The sequence below is a fragment of the Mobula hypostoma genome, chromosome 7, assembly GCF_963921235.1.
Source record: "Mobula hypostoma chromosome 7, sMobHyp1.1, whole genome shotgun sequence".
NCBI classification, from domain to species: domain Eukaryota; kingdom Metazoa; phylum Chordata; class Chondrichthyes; order Myliobatiformes; family Myliobatidae; genus Mobula; species Mobula hypostoma.
In genome coordinates, this window is record NC_086103.1 from 40,116,847 (window position 1) to 40,138,346 (window position 21,500).

Sequence of the window (21,500 nt, forward strand, 5' to 3'; positions counted from 1 at the left end):
CAAAATGCCCAGTCCAGTGTCTTGCTGGATGGGACTTCTGCTGGAAGTGAGCATATTCCAATCCCTTAACTGTGAAACTTTGCTGTTGTCCCTTTAATTAATGCACAAAAATAACTTGATCAGCATTGTGTCTCAATATATGGCTAAAACTTAGACATAAGTGTTCCTTTTTGTGGATTAAAGACACATTAAAGTAAAATTCAGTTGTTTTGAAATGTTTGTGCCCACTTATCTGGATATTGGACAGGGCAATTCAAAGCACACCCACTCTAACACAAGTTTTATTTACCCGTATCCAGATATGATGAGGTCATCAACATGTGTGAATTTGTGTTGATTATTTAATGACAGGAATTGGATGAAAAGGTCATGACCAATGACCAATACATCACCCCCCTGGGATACCAAAAATGTCTGAAGTTTAATTTCTATTGCTTATTGCTATTATTATGTAATTCAATAACATGAAAAGGAACTGTTCATGGAAGGAGTATTGACCCAAACTTACAATAACATTTGAAAAAGTATGGAATGAGAAAAATATCCAAACAGCCACAACTAATCCTTAGGATGTGAAGGACCTACTTACAGTAATATATTTCTGATGCTTAAAAGAAATCAAACAAAACTATATAATTAATCAAAATAAGTAATTGAGAATCAATAATGGGTTCCGTTTTCAAAATTCCACAAACTTCTGAGCAAGAATTTATGAAGACTCTCAGGGAACTTCCAGGACAATTTTTCCACCCTCGAGTCTGTATTTTGTGACCCGGACCAAATTTATTTCCCATGTGGCAGTTTTGTTCTCAGAACAATATATAATCATGGTGTTCCAATAAATAATTGTCAACTATTCATTGCATTTGTTATTACTAGTCTATTCTGATCAAATATTTAACCAGATGTTTTTTAAAAGAAAGCATCAGGTATAGTTAGATTTAATATGGGAAGATGCTACAAAGGTTTATAAATTACTTGAATGAGGAAGTGCAGAGGTGGGTTAGTATGGGTGCAGATGTCACGAAGTTTGGTGGTGTGGATAGTGTAGAAGGTTGTCATAGCTTATGACAGGGCATTGATAAGGTACTGAGCTGGCCTGAAAAGTGGCAAATGGAGTTCAGTCTGGAAAAATGTGAAGTGATACATGTTGGAAGGCTGAAGTTGAGGGCAGCATACAGAGTTAATTCCAGGATTCTCAGAAGAGTTGAGAAACAGAGAGATCCTGAGGTACAAGCCCATTGATCCCTCAAAGTTGTCACACAATTTAATAGGGTGGTTAAGAAGATGCATTGTGTGTTGGCCTTCATTAGTTGGGGGATTGAGATCAAGAGCTGTGAGGTATTGTTGCAGCTCTATAAAACTCTAGTTAGACTACACTTGCAATATTGTGCTCAGCTCTTGTTACCTCATTATACGAAGGGTGTGGAAGCTTTAAAGAGGGTGAAGAGGAGATTTACCAGGATGTTGTCTGGATTGGAGAGGAAGCCTTATAAGGATGGGCTGAATGGACTAGGGCATTTCTCCTTGGAGCAAAGAAGGATGAGAGGTGATTTGATAGAGGTGTATAAGATGAGAGGCATAGACTGAGTGGACAGCAGAGACTTTTTTCAAGGGCAGAAATGGTTAATATGAGGAGGCATCATTTTAATATAATAGGAGGAAAGTATAGAGGGTATGTCAGAGGTAAGTTGTTTTCTTTTTAAAACACAAAGGGTGGTGGATGCAAGGACACGCTGCCAAGGATGGTAATCGAAGGCAGATAAATTAAGGACACTTAAAAAAGTCTTAGACAGGCATATTGATGAATGAAACATGGAGGGTTATGTGGGTGGGGAGAGTTAGATTGATCTTGCAGTAGATTGAAATAGCATCACAACATCATGGGCTGAAAGGCCTGTTCTACATTTTAATTCTCTACGTTAAAATTCTACAGATAAGGAGAAAAATCTTTAGTTTCCTGTTTCACTTTAAATTTAATTTCACATCTGTGGTTCCTAAACCACAAACATATTAAGTTCAGTAATATAATGAAATTGAAGCAGTGATGTTTCTCAGTACCATGAAACTCAGATAATGTGTTTCTCTAATTTGCTTCTCTTCAATAAAAAAATTAATTTGTTTCCTTCCTTTCAATAATTTTGGTCCCTAAATCGTTACTAATACATTGAAAGCCAGAATCTGAAAAGCTGATCCACCACATCAATCTGATTATGAAGGAGAAACTCAAACGTAGATCAGTATTTCAAATGTGAATACCATGAGGGATACACAATTTGCCTTTTCTTGAAGTTTGGACCCTGGTTAAACATTTGCAACATTTTCTATTTTTTTCCATTTCCTTTGTTCATTGATATAGTTTCCCATCAACAGTGGGATTAATATTCTCATGCTGCTTGAATTATCATACTAAAAATCTTTAAGTCATAAAAAAACGAACATCCATATTTCCACCCAAAATTGCTAATACTCTTAAAGACCAAGCTCATCCACAAGTCTGCACCTATGATGCATTATAAACAGTGGTGATGATTGTATTGATTTCTTAAAGGGTTAACAAAGCACTGTTGGCAAAGAGGTCCTTAGGGAATTTCCACCTCAACCACACTTCCTTAAGAAGATCTTAACAGGGACAAAGGCAAATGAGAAAAAGCAAATTTGAAGTGAAGATGTGTGATTCTTTTTGAGTGAGAATATGGTCTTGAATCTCTTTTTCTGTGCAGTTTATCTAGAAACAATGAAGCTGGCACGAAATAAAATACCCAGCAAAAATTGGGTTTCTGTGGTTTTCTAGGCCATTTGGGGGATATCTATGCAGCTGTTCAATTGAAACAGCATAAACAACATTTGTTTCAAAAGCCTTTATGATAAAAGTAGTCACGTTTGATAAATCTGACCATGTCGCTGGATTGAGTTAGTCATCACTGGCAGCCTTAACTAATTATACTCACTTACAGAACTTAAAAATTAAACTGATTCTTTGATGGAAAACACAAAGCTATGCTTTTAAATTTATGAATGAACAATATTATGCTGCTAGTAAACTGGTTGCTATAATTGGATCCATTCTAGAAAAAGTTTGGAATTCTTAAAAGCCATTTCAATTTTGTTTAAAATTGATTTTATCATAGATAGCACAAGATGCACTCAAATTAAAATGCTTCTATTTTCAGCCTTATATCAAAGTGCAACAGGATACCATTCTTAAATGTATTAAGCACTGTTCTGAAACAGCAGCAGATAGAAGTTATTCAAGGCAAATGTTGCTTTTTAAAAATGATTGTGGAAGAAATATAGAAAAAAACTTCTGAAAATTAGAGCAATATAGGTCAATTTCCACTCAGATAATTGGTTGTGGCCAAAGTGGAAACTTTCTCAATTCTATTGAACTGCAAGAATTTGATGAACTTCCTCCTAAATGCTAACAGAACTGAAGCCACAAATCCATTGATTTCACCCAAACGGGTGTTCAGCCAAGAACCTTCCAGCCAATTACTCTGTCAGGGGCCTTAATTTTGCTCAGTTTGCACCTGTCTGACTTTGGTACATTTTACAAATGCTGACTAATTTAAGCTAGCTGCTATATGAAAACAAAACTTGGCTCATAACACATCTCACCAGCTGGTGCACTCTGCTACCTTGAAATATTTAAAGATCATAAAGTGTGTATTTCAGTATGTCCAATTTAAATGCATTTAATAATATGCATTCAGTAAGCTGAGCTTTAGAACTATAGGATATATCTGTACACTTTATTAACAGGCACGTATCTCTGGCAAATGAACGTTTCCACCTGATGGATTTTCAATTTTATAAAGTACTTACATTTTGGAAATTTTATTTTAAGCCACAACTCTATAAGATATACTTAAATAATATCTGTATAATGATCAGCAGATGCACAAGGCTCACTTTAGTGCATGATTTTAAGATACAAAAACACTTGATTGCAAAGTAGAACATGTCTGTTGAAGCTGCAATCAGGAAAATCAACTTATCTGTCTTTCAGATGTAATAGATTGGAAAACCTTTGATTATTAATTAATTTTAGCACAACTGTTATTCAGCGATCTTTCGAATGTTTGGCAGGGCTTGGGATGAGAGCTGTGGAGTCCTTGTGCAATATTATACTGTAAGGAAATTGAAAGCTTGCTTTCATGTAGCTGTCCCTTGAGTGCTGGATGTCAGCTGTCGCTGCAGTAAATGCCAGTGACCATTTACTTTGCCTGCTGTGCTGTTTGGATTGAACAGTTGAGTGAATGTCCCCCCCAGTGGCTTAGATGGTGATCCAACAGTTGTAACTGGTGATATGGAACAGATTGAAAGCAAAGAGAATGTACTGAAAATGAATGCATTGACTATTAGTGCCTTGGCTTGGCTGTACTGTTGCTTAGCAATGTGTGGTGTTTAAATAAGCACGGTGTCTTACCCGCTTCATAAACGTACGAGGAGCGTTTGATGGCTCTGGGCCTGTAACACTGGAGTTTAGAAGAATGAGGGTAATTATAACTGAAACCTATTGAATATTGAAAGGGCTAGATAGTGTGGATGTGGAGAGGGTGTTTCCTATAGTGGAGGAGTCTAGGACAAGAGGCACAGCCTCAGAATACCACAGAAACCATAGAAAACTACAGCACAGAAACAGGCCCTTTGGCCCTTCTTGGCTGTGCCGAACCATTTTCTGCCTAGTCCCACTGACCTGCACACGGACCATATCCCTCCATACACCTCCCATCCATGTATCTGTCCAACTTATTCTTAAATGTTAAAAAAGAACCCGCATTTACCACCTCGTCTGGCTGCTCATTCCATACTCCCACCACTCTCTGTGTGAAGAAGCCCCCACTAATGTTCCCTTTAAACTTTTCCCCCCTCACCATTAACCCATGTCCTCTGGTTTTTTTCTCCCCTTGCCTCAGTGGAAAACGCCTGCTTGCATTCACTCTATCTATACCCATCATAATTTTATATACCTCTATCAAATCTCCCCTCATTCTTCTACGCTCCAGGGAATAAAGTCCTAACCTATTCAACCTTTCTCTGTAACTGAGTTTCTCAAGTCCCGGCAACATCCTTGTAAACCTTCTCTGCACTCTTTCAACCTTATTTATATCCTTCCTGTAATTTGGTGACCAAAACTGAACACAATACTCCAGATTCGGCCTCACCAATGCCTTATACAACCTCATCATAACATTCCAGCTCCTATACTCAATACTTTGATTAATACAGGCCAATGTACCAAAAGCTCTCTTCACGACCCTATCTACCTGTGACGCCACTTTTAGGGAATTTTGTATCTGTATTCCCAGATCCCTCTGTTCCACTACACTCCTCAGTGCCTTACCATTAACCCTGTATGTTCTACCTTGGTTTGTCCTTCCAACATGCAATACCTCACACTTGTCTGCATTAAACTCCATCTGCCTTTTTTCCAGCTGGTCCAAGTCCCTCTGCAGGCTCTGAAAACCTTCCTCGCTGTCTACTACACCTCCAATCTTTGTATCATCAGCAAATTTGCTGATCCATTTTACCACATTATCATCCAGATCATTGATATAGATGACAAATAACAATGGACCCAGCACTGATCCCTGTGGCACACTACTAGTCACAGGCCTCCACTCAGAGAAGCAATTCTCTACTACCACTCTTTGGCTTCTTCCATTGAGCCAATGTCTGATCCAATTTACCACCTCTCCATGTATACCTAGCGACTGAATTTTCCTAACTAACCTCCCATGCGGGACCTTGTCAAAGGCTTTACTGAAGTCCATGTAGACAATATCCACTGCCTTCCCTTCATCCACTTTCCTGGTAACCTCCTCGAAAAACTCCAATAGATTGGTCAAACATGACCTACCACGCACAAAGCCATGTTGACTCTCCCTAATAAGTCCCTGTCTATCCAAATGCTTGTAGATTCTGTCTCTTAGTACTCCCTCCAATAACTTACCTACTACCGACGTTAAACTTACGGGCCTATAATTTCCCAGATTACTTTTCGATCCTTTTTTAAACAACGGAACAACATGAGCCACTCTCCAATCCTCCGGCACCTCACCTGTAGACAGCGACATTTTAAATATTTCTGCCAGGGCCCCTGCAATTTAAACACTAGTCTCCTTCAAGGCCCGAGGGAACACCCTGTCAGGTCCCGGGGATTTATCCACTTTAATTTTCCTCAAGACAGCAAGGACCTCTTCCTTTTCGATCTGTACAGTTTCCATGATCTCACTACTTGTTTCCCCTAATTCCATAGACTTCATGCCAGTTTCCTTAGTAAATACAGACGCAAAAAACCTATTTAAGATCTCCCCCATATTCTTTGGTTCCGCACATAGTCGACCACTCTGATCTTCAAGAGGACCAATTTTATCCCTTACAATCCTTTTGCTCTTAATATACCTGTAAAAACTCTTAGGATGTTCCTTTAGAACAGAGGTGAGGAGGAATTTCTTTAGCCGGATGGTGGTGAATTGGTGGAATTCATTGCCACAGATGGCTTTTGAGGTCAAATCATTGGGTATATTTAAAGTGGAAGCTGATAGGTTCTTGATTAGTAAGGGGGAGGGGAAGGTTATGGAGAAAAGGCAGGAGAATTGAGTTGAGAGGAATATTAAATCTGCCAAACTAGAATGCTGATGCAGACTCAATGGGCCAAATGGCCTAATTCTGCTTCTATGATTTATGATCTCATGCTCTAATGGGGAATCGTAAACGCCAAATAATGTTGAGCATTTTCAGTATATTTAATCCTATTTCCCATGTTACATATTGTCAAGATATACATACATTTAATATCCTACTCAAAAATGTCTTATGTTAATGCTTATACTCAATGATTCTCTGCCCATTTCTTCTGCCTCATAGTGCATCTTTTATTTCTCTCATGCCTTTTCTAGCTACCTTTCAGAAACAGTTTAGCTATTTAGCAGAAACAATTCTTTAGGTATGCTGTTTAACGTTCTAACAACTCTCCGCAAAGAACAGTTCTCCCTGCATGCCTGCCAGATTTATTAGTAGCTATTGTGTATTTATGAAGCCTAGTTTATGAATTCCTCACAATGTTATACTTTGAGAAGTTAGGCTGATGATTAGTTGCTTCCAGCTATTTGGCAGTGGCTTCTACATTGTGTGCAAAAGTATGCAAGAGAAGAAATTGGGGCAATTCATACTGTTTTTTTTCATTTCTCCGATGCCTTATTATTGTCAACAAGATTAATAAGTTCTCACTGTTATAAATATAACCAGATTATCTTTTGGTACAGTTTAATATGCTATTTCTGGATTAAAAATCTACAATTTGATGAGAAATGCTGCAATTCTGCATGGAATTGTCAACATTTCTCCATGCGGTTGCCACGATGTTCTGGATTTTCACTTATTTCTAGCATTTCTCACAACAAGATCATTTGTCCCATCAAGTCTATGCCAGTCCTCTAGCTCCATCCTCCCACTTATTTTCCCCCCTCAACTCATCCTCTCTCACCTGCTTAACTATCTGCTTCATAGTTGCACCTCTGTGTTTGCAACTGACAGCCAATCCTGCTCACTACTCTTGTTAGCAAATTCCTGAGGAGAGGCCAAGGGCTAGAGAGTAAAATTGCTACCGTCTACAATAGCAGAAAATCTGTCCAAAAGATTATGTATCATGTTGGATCTGATGTAACAAAATTATCATTCATTTCAATAAAATGGAAGAAGTGCAAAGTCATTTATATGTATTTATCTTGATGTACATTTGTTGAATTTATTCCATACTTTCAAGTGATATTAGCTTTTCCTAAATGTGTTAGTTTTTATTTGATTTTACATAATCAAATTTTAAAGTGGCTTTAAATCAAGAGGCTTTAAAGTGAGGAATATGATGATCAAAAGAGATCTAAGGAAACTGTTTGCGCCCCAGTGGGTGTTGCCTGAGAAAATGGCAGAGGCACACATTTTCACAACATTCAAAAAATATTCACGCAAGCACGTCAATTGACAGGGCAAAGGTTATGAAGCATTCAGGTAAATGGGATTGTATACACCTAGTAGCCACTTTATTAGGTACCTGTTGTACACCTGCTCATTAATGTAAATATCTAATCTAATCAGACAATCATGTGGTAGCAACTCAATGTATAAAAGCTTGCAGACATGGTCAAGAGGTTCAGTTGTTGTTCAGACCAAACATCAGAATGGGGAAGAAATGTGATTAAGTGACTAAGTGATTGTGGAATGATTGTTGGTGCCAGATGGGGTGATTTAAGCATCTCAGAAATTGCTCATCTCTTGGAATTTTCATGCACAACAGTCTGTAGAGTTTACAGAGAATGGTATGAAAAACAAAAGAAACATCCAGTGAGCAGTAGTTCTGTGGGCAAAAATGCTTTGCTAGTGAGAGAGATCAGAGGAGAATGGCCGGACTGGCTCAAGCTGTACCTGAAATAATCACGCATTACAGCAGTGATGTGCAGAGGGGCATCTCTGAACATAGCACATGTCAAACCTTTAAGTGGATGGGCTACCAGAAACATACATTCAGTGGCCACTCGATATTCAGCATAGATATGGCAGCTGAAAAAAGTTTTCTGTGCTCCGTATCTCTATGACATCGGTGGTTTTCCCAAAAGCAAAATACTGCAGAAAAAGACAAGCTCAGATAAGAACAGGAAGTGTTCAATAGGCCAGGCAGCATCTGCGGTGGTAAAAATGAAGTTAATGTTTTCGATTGATGACTTTGAAAAAGTTACTGTGTACATACATCTATTGATGCTTCTGGACACATCTTCAGTGATGTTCCTGGAATCATCGGGTGTTTCGGGACTTTCAACATCATACAACCTCCTCCAGATGACCCAGCCGGGGCTGATCAGATCCCAGCTTGTGTCCAGATAGCTAGCTACTTATGACTCCATGGCTCCCCTCTTTTGAGCCACAGCCATCTTGAGGCCCTCTCTGCCGCATCGGTGGTACTGCGGATGGCTCTCCTCTTCCTCTCTCCCTCGATGCCCAAAATGCTGACGGCTCTAACTAAAGAACGGGCTATGAATCCCTTACAACCAACCTCTACTGGGAGACACCTCGCTCTCCATCCAGCCTGCTGACAGTTGCTGACCAGTCCTGCGTACTTGGAGAGCTTCCTTTCAAAGGTCTCTTCCAAGCTATCTTCCCATGGGACTGTCAGCTCCAGCAGCACCACTTGCTTAGTAGACTCAGACACTAGGACAATGTCAGGTCGCAGGGTGGTGGCTGCGAAATGGTTGGGGAACTTCAGCTGCCCTTCGAGGTCCACCAACAGCTGCCAGTCCCTTGCAGAGGTCAGAATGCCTGCAGATGTTCTTTTGGCAGGTATTGGCTGCTCCGCAGCTCTGACAAAGGCAATGGTCTGCTTGGAGGGTCAGGACCGCTTCGCCCACTCAACTCCTGCGCTGACAGCTTCAGCGATGGTCTTCAGGACCTGATCATGCCTCCACCTGTACCGTCCCTCACCAAGTGCCCTTGCACAGCCGCTGAGGATGTGCTCCAGGGTTCCTCGCTTGGAGCACAGTGGGCACGCAGATGACTCTGCCTTGCCCCATGTGTGCAGGTTTGATGGGCTTGGAAGCACATCGTACACTGCCTGGATGAGAAATTGGATGTGAGTTGTTCGGCTTTCCAAAGATCAGCCCAGGTCACTTTCCTCTCAACTGCATTCTTCCATCTTGTCCAAGCTCCCTGTTGCTTCATTCCCACCGCCTTGCAGGCTCTCATCTCCTCCACTACTGCTCTCACCTCCTCCTGAACTAGACGACGCCTTTCCTTCCCTCTGGTGTCCATTTGGGGAGTTGGAAAGGATCCTAGCCCAGCTCAGCCTCGTGTGACCACTCCCATCAGCCTCCTGTGATGCAGCCTCGCCTCTGCCTCCTGAACAGCTTCCTCTGCCCTCCACTTCTTGCCAGTACTTACTTGGATCCCTGCTCTAGCCACCCTCGGGTCACTTGAGTCTCTATACTGCAGCACTTCTCTGGCTCTTGTTACCTTGAACTCTTCCTCCAAGGATTTGAAGGGCAGTTGCAGTTTGTTGTGGTGTCCATAGAGTGCGATGCTGCTCAGGCTCTTTGGCAGCCCCAGACATCTCCTGAGGTGGTTGCTAACCCTCCTCTCTAAAGTTTCGACTGTCGAGATTGGAACTGCATAGATGAGGAGGGGCCACAGGATTCTGGGAAGAATGCCATGCTGATACACCCAGGCTTTAAACTTCTCAGGTAGGCCAGACTTGTCCACAGATTTCAGCCAGCCATCCAACTCGGTGCAAGTTGCCTGAATGGATGTTGTGTCCCTTAAAGAGCTGTCAAAAACTTTTGCCAAAGCCCTTGACTGGCTTTTCTGTGATGGTTGGGATGGCTGTGCCTGCGATGCTGAACCGGAACTTGTCCTCCACCTTCCCTTTCCTCAGCACCATCGATCTTGATTTGGCAGGTTTGAAACGCATCCGGGCCCACTCCACCAGCTTTTTGAGCCCTTGCAGAATCCTCCGGCAGCCTGGGACTGATTCTGTGGTGACTGTGAGATCATCCATAAATGCCCTGATAGGTGGTTGCCGTTGAGTGGAATTCTTTATGGGCCCTCTGCACTCTGGTTCAGCAGACTTAGTGAGCATGTTCACGGCTAGGGAGAACAGTGTCACTGAGATAGTGCACCCTGTGATGATGCCGACCTCCACCTTGTGCCAGGTTGATGTAATTGCTCCTGAGGAGACCCTCATCCTGAAGTTGCTGTAATAATCAGCGATAAGGTCTCTGATTCTGCTGGGGACGTGATATTTGGTCAGTGTGAGCTGCACCAGCTTGTGCGGAATGGAGCCATATGCATTTGCCAGGTCGAGCCACAACACTGACAGGTTACCATTGTTCTCTCTGGCCTCCCCGATGAGCTGTGTCACCACACCGATGTGAACCAGACAGCCCGGCATCCCTGAAATGCCACCCTTCTGGACTGATGTATCAATATAGGCGTTCTTTGCTAGGTAGGTGCACAGCCGGTTAGAAACGGCACTGAAGAAGATCTTCGCCTCGACACACAGCAGGGAGATGATGCGGAACTGATCTATCTGGGTGACATTTTCCTCCTTCGGGATCCACACCCCTTCAGCCACTCTCCACTGTGCTGGGATCTTCCCCCTTCTCCAGAAGGTTCTCAGGAAATTCCACAGACGCAGCAGGAGTTTGGGGCAGTTCTTGTACACTTTGTACGAGGTAAAAATACATGAAGTTTTAAGTTGCAGAGAAAGGAAAGTAGAAGACCCAGGAAGAGTCAAATGACATGAGATCGTGGGGCTGGTGGAAAGGCAGTGATGAGGCAGCTGAATAACACAGGTATAGCTGGCAGAAGTGAAATTTGAACCTAGTAGAAGAGAAAAGGTAATTTTATAAAGATTTGTCAGCTAACTCTGGCAACTGTCAAAGTTTTATCAGCAGGGCTTGCTATGCACAAGGCTCTGCTTATATACAGTAGCCTACAACCAATAATCAGACTGGCCCTTACTAGCAAGTTGACAATGGAGATGCACTTATTGAGTAGGCCAAGTGGCTTACTGCTGGCTTGATATTCTGTGCTAGTTTCTTTAATCTTAGCTACACTGAACATTATTAAGTAATACATGAGGCAGAAGAGCTCATCCAGTTGAATCATTATGTATTATGCAAAAATCAGGCTGCATTGTTGCCCATGAATACAGTACTTGAATAACAAAGCCTGCTTAGATTTTACACATATAAAATGGGAGCAAGGTAATCATCCTCTCTGGATGAAGTTATTTTCATAATTTAAGAATGATTAATTTTTAGAAATTATTTTGCAACAAAGCAATTTCAAAGATAATATTAAAGCATTTCCATTCTAATTGAATATTGCAAAAAATTAGAAAAGCTGGCTATAATATTATGAAATATTTTGACATTTTGAATGTAAAAATATTTACATTTTTGGATGTTATTTGTTAAAAGAGAGACACCCCATGGGAGATTTCCATGTAAAGCATCAATTGTATTAACATGGATAGATTTTGTTAATCACAATATTTACAGAAGTTTTGGAATAGGTCATAGAAGTAGTTATATTCTTTCCTGAATAGGAACAAACAAACAACTGTATCCTGAAATAGTTCAACAACTTGGAGTTTCTGGGCCAGCTTAGAACTTCATCAATTATAATCTTTGAATATCACTGCTTCTTTGTTATCATTATACAGTACTATATTGATATCTGCCCAACCATCTTCTTTTCCCTAAATTGATCATATTTATTCCTCTGCTGCACCAGATGCTAATGCACCTTCACCTCTGTATTTTCTGACCTGCAAATGCTTCAGTTTTAAAATCTAATATTTGCTCTGAATGCCTTCTATGAGCAAGGCTCAGTGCTGGGACCCCAGTTGTTTACAATATATATTAATGACTTGGATGAGGGAATTAAATGCAGCATCTCCAAGTTTGTGGATGACACGAAGCTGGGTGGCAGTGTTAGCAGTGAGGAGGATGCTAAGAGGATGCAGGGTGACTTGAATAGGTTGGGTGAGTGGGCAAACTCATGGCAGATGCAATTTAATGTGGATAAATGTGAAGTTATCCACTTTGGTGGCAAAAATAGGAAAACAGATTATTATCTGAATGGTGGCCAATTAGGAAAAGGGGAGGTGCAATGAGACCTGGGTGTCATTATACACCAGTCATTGAAAGTGGGCATGCAGGTACAGCAGGCGGTGAAAAAGGCGAATGGTATGCTGGCATTTATAGTGAGAGGATTCGAGTACAGGAGCAGGGACGTACTACTGCAGTTGTACAAGGCCTTGGTGAGACCACACCTGGAGTATTGTGTGCAGTTTTGGTCCCCTAATCTGAGGAAAGACATCTTTGCCATAGAGGGAGTACAAAGAAGGTTCACCAGATTGATTCCTGGGATGGCAGGTCTTTCATATGAAGAAAGACTGGATGAACTGGGCTTGTACTCGTTGGAATTTAGAAGATTGAGGGGGGATCTGATTGAAACGTATAAGATCCTAAAGGGATTGGACAGGCTAGATGCGGGAAGATTGTTCCCGATGTTGGGGAGGTCCAGAACGAGGGGTCACAGTTTGAGGATAGAGGGGAAGCCTTTTAGGACCGAGATTAGGAAAAACTTCTTCACACAGAGAGTGGTGAATCTGTGGAATTCTCTGCCACAGCAAACTGTTGAGGCCAGTTCATTGGCTATGTTTAAGAGGGAGTTAGATATGGCCCTTGTGGCTATAGGGGTCAGGGGGTATGGAGGGAAGGCTGGGGCGGGGTTCTGAGTTGGATGATCAGCCATGATCATAATAAATGGCGGTGCAGGCTCGAAGGGCCGAATGGCCTGCTCCTGCACCTATTTTCTATGTTTCTATGTTTCTATGTCTTTTTCCCTGATATTGTCAGCACAAGGCAGAATGAACGAATTCTGTGGATATTACTGGATCTTCAGCAGCTGACCCATGCTTTTAGCCAGGAGATGCTGCAGGGAATGAGAATAAAATATTTTTGTCAATAGAGTGACAGACGAAACTAAACTGAAGTTCTTTAAGTTAGAACACTAAAGATACTTATACAAGGCATGTAGGCCACCAAATTAAAAATACATATACTTACATAGAGATCCAAGTATGCTCAGATTAAGTATTCTACAGTCATGTACAAAATTCCAATAATCACCATGGAAATACACTCAGTAGTCACTTTATTAGGTACAGAAGTGGAACTCAGTGTGATTTTCTGCTGCTGTAGTCCATCCACTTCAAAGTTCAATATGTTGTGCATTCAGAGATGCTCTTCTGCACACCACTTTTGTAATGTGTGGGTATTCGAGTCACTATCACTTTCCTGTTCCTGTCAACCTGAACCAGTCTGTCTATTCTCCTCTGACCTCACTCACTAACAAGACGTTTTCACCCACAGAATTGTTGTTCACTGGATTTTTTTTTTGCACCATTCTCTGTAAAATCCAGTGATGGTTGTGCGTAAAAATCCCAGATCAGTTGTTTCTGAGATACTCAAACCACCCCATCTGGCACCAACAATCAGTCCATGGTCAAAGTCACCTAGGTCACATTTCCGATGTTTGTTCTGAACAACAATTGAACCTTTGGCCATATATACATTTTTTTTTTGCATTGAGTTGCTGCCTCATGATTGTCTAATTAGATAATTGCATTAACAAGCATACGTGCAGGTGTACCTATTGAAGTGGCCACTGAGTGGGGTTACCACAAGTACTGGCTGTGCAAATGCAGGGGAAAAGCCTTTACAAGATCAGCATACACAGTAACCAGAGCAATCATAACTCCGGTGAGCCTTATACCAATTTTTAGGAGAGTAGTCCTTTGCAGAACCTGTATAACATTCTTATTTCTTGCATTAACCAGCTCTGTGATTGAACTTTCCAATTTAACAGATATTTTGCCCAAATTTTGGGTAGTCATTGTTGTGTATGTTCACTATGAACAAGACGGAATTATGCCCTAACTCATTTTATTATGAGTTTCAAAATGTACGGACAGTTTCAAATAGAAATAAAACAGTTATCCAGACTACATGCTAATTACACACCTCTAGTTCTAGCTTCTGGGTTGTATTTTGTTTGCATTTTGCATTGATTAATGATAACGTGACCCTTACTTTTATCAAGTAGTCACAAAAGTACTATAACTTGTTACATCTGGAGATTTTCCAACTGAGCACCTTGAGACTGTGCCAATCATAACATTAATTAAAGTGCCACAACTATATTTGGTGTTAGGTAGCCAATGGACCTACATAGTCATTCACTTGCTCTTTTTCATTATTTTAGAGTATGCAGTGGGAATGGGGATTGAAAATGCAATATCTTTCATCTATGGCAGTCTTTCTCGAACTCTGCTTAATTTTAAATAGGTACCTTATTTCATTTCTGTCAATGCTATAGTATTATGGTAAAAACCCAAAGAAAGCAAAGAAAGAAAAGTCATATAAAACGTCACACTGAACTAAACTGAATTGAAGAACCAAAACATTAAAATGCTTGTAAATGCTATAAAATGTATGCACTCAGGATGGTGCCTCTCAGACTGAATTTATATTGTGTTCCCTGGGAGCTCCAAAAGGTTTAAGATAGCTGGTTGGGGTTCTCACACCTTAGGGATTTAGGAGACTTGGCAGTCTTCTAAACACTGAGTAAGACTATTTTTATATTGCTATGCCCACCCAAGATCAGACTGTGTCAAAGTAACTATCAAGATGTAAAAATGCATTCCTTTTTCTGTATTTTATGCTTTTGATTATTACCTGTGGTAATTTTGTATAGGTTAGAAATTTTTACTCTTCAGTTTTGAAAATAAGAAGTCCCTGCACCTACTGTCAGGGTTAGATCACATTTTTGGTGTTCTATTGCAGGTGCCAGTTTCTAGGCTGCTCAAAACCACCAGTTTCAAAGATTCAAGTCTGGTTAGCAAGAGTGACTGAAAGATATCAATAAGTACACTGATATCTTACTTTCGCTGAAAATTAAGAAGGAGGATTATATGTGTCCATTGCATTGGAAGAGATCCTGCAACTGGCAGTGTGAAGGAGATAAATTAATGCACAGATGTCAAATGATGTCATAACTGAAGAACTCTTGAGTACCTCCTGATAATCATTCAACTATCTTACACAGCTAAGCCCAGTAACTCCTCCCATCCTTGTCTCCCTTCCATCTTAAGTTAGGAAAACAAGTTTATGACCTGAAAATCAAAATGGGTGTTATATTTTTGAAAGATGAAGTGATGACATAACTCACTTTCAGGATGTCTAGGTTGAATTTGGAAAAAGTATTATTTTCCCAGTTTCATCAAAAAGCTTAAATGACAGACAGGTTTCACAAAAATCTGCAGCACATAATGGGATGCAACCTGTTGTCAGTTGCATTTCAAAAGTTGCAATGCATAAACTTCATTACCTGTAAAGGAAGAAGGGGAGCACAAAACTCAGAGGCACTGTCAGTTGAATTGGATAATCTTTTCTTCTGAGCTCTTTTAATACGATCTTTGTTCATTTAATTAATTTAGAAACATTGAATGCAAATGAAGACAAACTAAAATATGAATCTACACAAAGACCATTTCGATTTACAACACCTAACATTTTATGCTCCAAACTGAACATTTTCTTGAATATTTTGTCCTTTAACAAGAAGCAGAATTTTGGTACAGCGTAAAAAAGATGTCTTTCATTTATGGCTAAAGTATGATAAACACACACACAGGAGGAAAACACGTGTATCAGCAAGTGCAGTGGAACTTCGCAATTCCTGCTTTTTGTAAATTTTAATTCATTCTAGCTTAACGCTGGTAAAAAGTCCAGCCAATTGACTATGACAGGCATTTTAGTTAGGATGTAAACTGTAGTGAGCAATTTAATTTTGTTTATTGAAATTCTTGGTTTTTCAGTTGGAAGCTATATTCGTCCAGAGATTTGATTTGGTTTGGCTTCTTTGATCCTCAAGCACTTTTACAGCTGTGACCATTATGGCAACGCGCATGGTGAAAGTGATTAATACTGAACCCGAGAATACAATTTATTATTTGAAAACTTCAGAACATATAAGACGTGAGTGGCCACACATATGAAGTGAATTTCATTACTTGCAATAACTGAAAACATAAAGACTGGATTCTCTCTTTTTAAAATATAATTGCTGTCACAAACTTTCCTCTATATTTCACTTTTCAAGCTGTTATTTTTAAAATGGTTGGCTACATCCTCCATTGTACAGAGGCAGATATGTGCAACTCAGTAATTCTGTAGTTACCATAACCAGAGAAAGAATTAACTGTTTGTTATTCAAATTAGAATGAAGTCGTTTATTTTTTTTTAAATAATTAACAATATGGATCGATCTGTGCAGCAGTAAAATAATATTGTCAGAACCAAATTTCAGGATTTATTCAGGAGTGATTATCCGGAAGGTACAATTCAATTTATACAAGCGACTTATCTGATTTGGTTTTCATACTTTGATCGACAGAGATTATACAGCAGTGCTTCAACACATATGATGTTACTTTTTATTCCATGAAGATGCCAGTTAATCATTGACTCCCCTACGTGTATCCCAAATCTTCATTTTATATCGAAAACGTAAAAGAAGCTTAAGGAAATTATGTTCACTTCCAGTTAACTTTGGATATGGTGCAAGCACAGCGGGAACTAATGTCTGATTTGCCAAATGAAATCGGGATAACTTATCTGCCTGTTTGTGGGTCTGATTTAAAATATTCCAAAGGAATACTAAGTGCAGACTTGAACAAAATAAGACCGACAAATACCACTGATTACTAACAATAAGCAATTAAACCTGAAGCCGTGAATCGGAAAGGTGATCTGCAAACAAATCCGTTTTTGGATTCTAGTTGCAAAGAAATCGATTCACCTCACTTAATTCCCGAATAATATTTTACGTTTTCCCTTTAAAATCAAGCCCAGTCAGGGATGTTTTTTAAAATTTCCCTCAAAGCCACACGATAATGAACTTACTCCCGACATATTAAGCGCCTCTGAAACCGTTTTCCTTACCTGAATCTGCGCCACGGGCCTGAACTTTCCAGTGATGTCTCGCTCTCGCCCGGGATTTGGATCTCTGCTAAAACAATAAAAAATGATCATCATTTGGTTCAAACATAAACGTGAAATACTATTAAATATTCTGTAGCATCAATTCATGTTTTCAGTCTGGCTAATTCACAGATAGAAACAGCAAATTAACTAATTCCCTGTTCGATCGAGGCTTCGATGTCCGTGTTTATTCAGTAAATTGCTACAATCATTTTTCTGTGAAACGTATCGATATATTTTGAACCGGGTGGAGACAGAGGTGCCCGGACGGAGAAGACTAATATCTACAAGCAAACGATTTTTAGGTGGACGTAAATCTCTTTTAGTTTAGAGAAGCGTAATGATTTTTTTTAAACAGAGCAACACACACACAATGCTGGAGGAACTCAAGCAGATCAGGCAGCATCCATAGAGAGGAATAAACAGTCGACTTTGAGGGCCGACAACCTGGAGGACTAGATTAGTTTTTAACCTTATCGGGAAAAGGGCCTGGGGGTATTTGGTCGGATTTTAAGCCTCCAACACCGAATATTGTCCATGGATCCCGATTTTTATTCATTCCGTCGCGATTTAACCAATTTCCCCCGGGATCAATAAAGTATGACTATGACTATGACTATGACTATTTCTTAAATATATTTTTGTTCATTGGTTGCCTCTCAGCTCAGACGGTACAAACTCTTCTTCCCGAGCAACAAACACAAACAAAATCACAGTCGTTCTCTCCTAAATTTAAGAATGACGGTTCAATAATCGTGCAGTCATACCGTTAGATTCGAAAGCTGTTTACCCCGTGTTCCCACGTAAGGAGGAGCGTATGAATGATAACGAAGACTCAGTAATAATCTAAACGAATTTTACCATACCAGATTATTTTCTTCAGCCGATTATACACATTAATATGTTGCACAAATCGTCTATGTACTAAGTAGAAACGGTAGAAAGAGCACCGACATATTTTATCTGTTTTGGTGACACCACACGAGGAAGTTCAGAACACACTCACCCAGTCACGTACTTTAAATATAAATTGATCTAACCACACGCCCTGCAAAAAAGAAACTGGCTACCTGATTTAAATAGTTTTCTAATAACCAATCTTCTCGCACCCTTTTTTATTACAGAATTGTTGTCAAGACAGAAACGATATTTAAATGCTGACAAACACCACCATATCACTTTCAGTTGTCATGGCATTGTATATTACGATGCAGTGCACAAATACTTTTGAAAAGAATTCCATGGAAATTTGCATTACATAATCATGTATTCAATATTTGATACCAAAGAACTTATATAACAAGTTCGATCGTTTAAAATGTACTAAGGACACCTCTTTTTTAAAAATATAAAATCTAAAAGAAACGAAGTTACGGGTTTTGTGACTACATTCAATATTTTCAAATACAAGTTAAAACAACACTGAAGTTTTTGAAACTGTACGTAATCGAAATATGCTCAATTTTCCAAGTGCTTTAAAATTTCAAATTCACGTGCTACTAACCAAATTTAAATAATTCATATATTGTACCCGTCGGTTGTGTTATCGCTTAAAATAAGCTTAAATGATATTTTTATGTCGTATATTTTGTCTTGTGGCGTAAAACTGCAGTCGTTTAAGCACAAAAATATCTGATCATTACTTGTGTGCCTTGCTTTTGGTGCTTCACCAGTGCTACACATTTTGCAGGCACTTTCATCAAATTGCCTCGTCGTTTAATGCTGGGTTTTAAGGATTCATACCTTCAATGTATAAAATTATTTTGTTATGTTAAAATGCGGCAAAGATTTTAAAAAAATTCTGAAAGTTGTCACTTATAATTTGTGGTAGGTTTAAATTTATACATACTCAGGGTCTTATCTACTCTTCCAAAACAACCAGTTGTTTTTTTAAAAAAAGTGCTGTGACCAGCCTTCTTTTAACTAGAGGCAGAAAGTAAAGACGCTTACTTCTTTTAAGCAATAATATTTAAAGTACCTGAAACACATGGGTTAATATTGTAAAATATAAAATAAATCAAAATCATTAAACGAGCCTTACAGGCAAAACTTTAAGAAGATCAACCCATTAATTGTATGTCACGTATTTTCAAAAGACAAATTTTGAATAACTTTATCAGCAAAGTCGCCCATTATCAACTTTCCTGCTTCAGAGTTGGGACTTGGCAAGTTACAATTCGCAGCGTATACCACGTCTTACACAGGTAAATTATGCTTTCCATTAAGTGTTTTGAAATTGAAATAGCCATTTTTCCTGTGTCAGTTCTAGAACACTCGATTTCAGAAGCTTTGGCCGTGGGGAACTGAAAGTAACTGAACGCGTACTTCAGTGTAAATTTGCAAAATATATTGTGTCAACGTGAGATCAAATAGAGAGCTTTTCTCTGATAGCCACATTTACCCGGCCTACATCTATATAGCAATTTATAACCAAATAAAGTTCCCTTCATCTCAATACCGAGGAGTTGTCTTGATTGTTTTAAGAAATACGCCGGACCTGCCTCCTGTGTAGATAGAACCAACATTCCTCTCTCCGAGCAGTGTAGAGCTCTAGAATTGAATAATTCCAATGGCCTAAAAAATAACCCCTGTTTAGCTGGATCTGTCTCGGGTTATAACTACATTCCTTTTTTTTCGTTTTTGTATAAGAATCTCTCTTTGCTTCCGATCTGCTCTGTCATCTGTATAGGCTTTCTATATTCTTATTCTAAGGATGTTAACTTGTGTGTTTGCGTTTTGTATTCTATCAATATAAACGCACGGCGAGCCTTGCCAAGCTTCGCAGGTTGACTCCAACTCCACCCGCGCACTGAATGTCTGTCATGTGGATGCGGATCTTTGGAGAAATCTGTCTACTTCTTACATAATGATATCGGCCCTACAAGTCTGATTTTATCTTGGTCAGATTTAGTCTGTAACAAATAATGTAAAACAGGAAGTAACAAAGTTTAACTTTTAAAAAAAAGGTTAAAGCAATGTAAGAAATTATTTACTCCCCTTGTTTGCTAATCAGAGTCTTGTTCGCTTCTCTATGATATTAAGCCTCTGGGATAGTATTTTCGAACTTTTTGTCCGCGGCAGCACAAAGTAGCGAGTTTCTGTGTGATTTATACACGCACGGTGCGGAACGAGTCGGAATCTCACAGGGCAATCGCCAGTCTAGTGGCAGAGCTATAGCCTAAAATTTTATACTTTCAAAATAACCATTTTCATTGACGAAGTACAATCTGCGAAGCACAACATCTTAAAAAAACACATAAAGGGACGGAAGAGAAGTAAAGGCTGAATAGATCTGAGCTTGATATTCTTGCTCTCTTTACACCCCTAAACACGACATCGGAAAATCGGATAATTTGTATGACATTATTTTGAAGTGTGGTTATTTTTGTTTCCCTTCAGTGATTACGCATTGATTCATTTTAAATCCACGAACTTGCAACACCAGTACAAACGCACGTGTTTCATTTCCTCCTTTATATATTCGGGAGTAAGTTCTGGACTCACCATTCATCTGAGTCTGTTGAAGCGTTAGTATCCTTGAAGCACACTGTTCCACATTAGTGAAAACAACATCAAAAAACATAACCTTTGTTATTGCTCCACTTTGGATTTAGTGCTGAATCGGGATTCAATCGGAGGTTCGTACGGCTGACTGCTCTAGGTCGGCAGCTGTCTCTCTGTCTGACATATGACGTCAGCCCTCCCCACCCATGGGACATGGCTCGGTTCCCAGTTAGCACAGGTTTTGCAAGAAAGCTGGATGCCATTTTTTTTTGTAAGGGGCAGGATTGCACGGTTATAAACGAGAGTATCAGTACAATCCAAGCGTTTGGTAAACACTTCTTCATAACCGACCACCATCAGTGGGCTGGATACAAACCAGGTTTAATGAAA

General features: G+C 39.6%; 1 protein-coding gene across 2 annotated transcripts in view; it reads right to left on the reverse strand.

The window, feature by feature from the left end:
• Nucleotides 1-21,266, reverse strand: part of pitx1 (paired-like homeodomain 1) — a 47,053-nt gene extending 25,787 nt beyond the window's left edge. Inside the window, exons 1-2 of one of the 2 annotated variants that reach the window (XM_063053297.1) lie at nucleotides 21,111-21,266; nucleotides 17,568-17,631 (exon numbers count right to left, since the gene is read on the reverse strand). In XM_063053297.1, the coding sequence (XP_062909367.1) occupies nucleotides 17,568-17,631; nucleotides 21,111-21,113 (67 nt within the window). In that variant the 5' untranslated portion in view covers nucleotides 21,114-21,266. Of the gene's footprint in view, nucleotides 1-17,567; nucleotides 17,635-21,110 lie in introns of both variants that reach the window. The other variant, XM_063053296.1, reaches the window with a different exon arrangement.
• Between the last annotated feature and the right edge of the window lie 234 nt (nucleotides 21,267-21,500).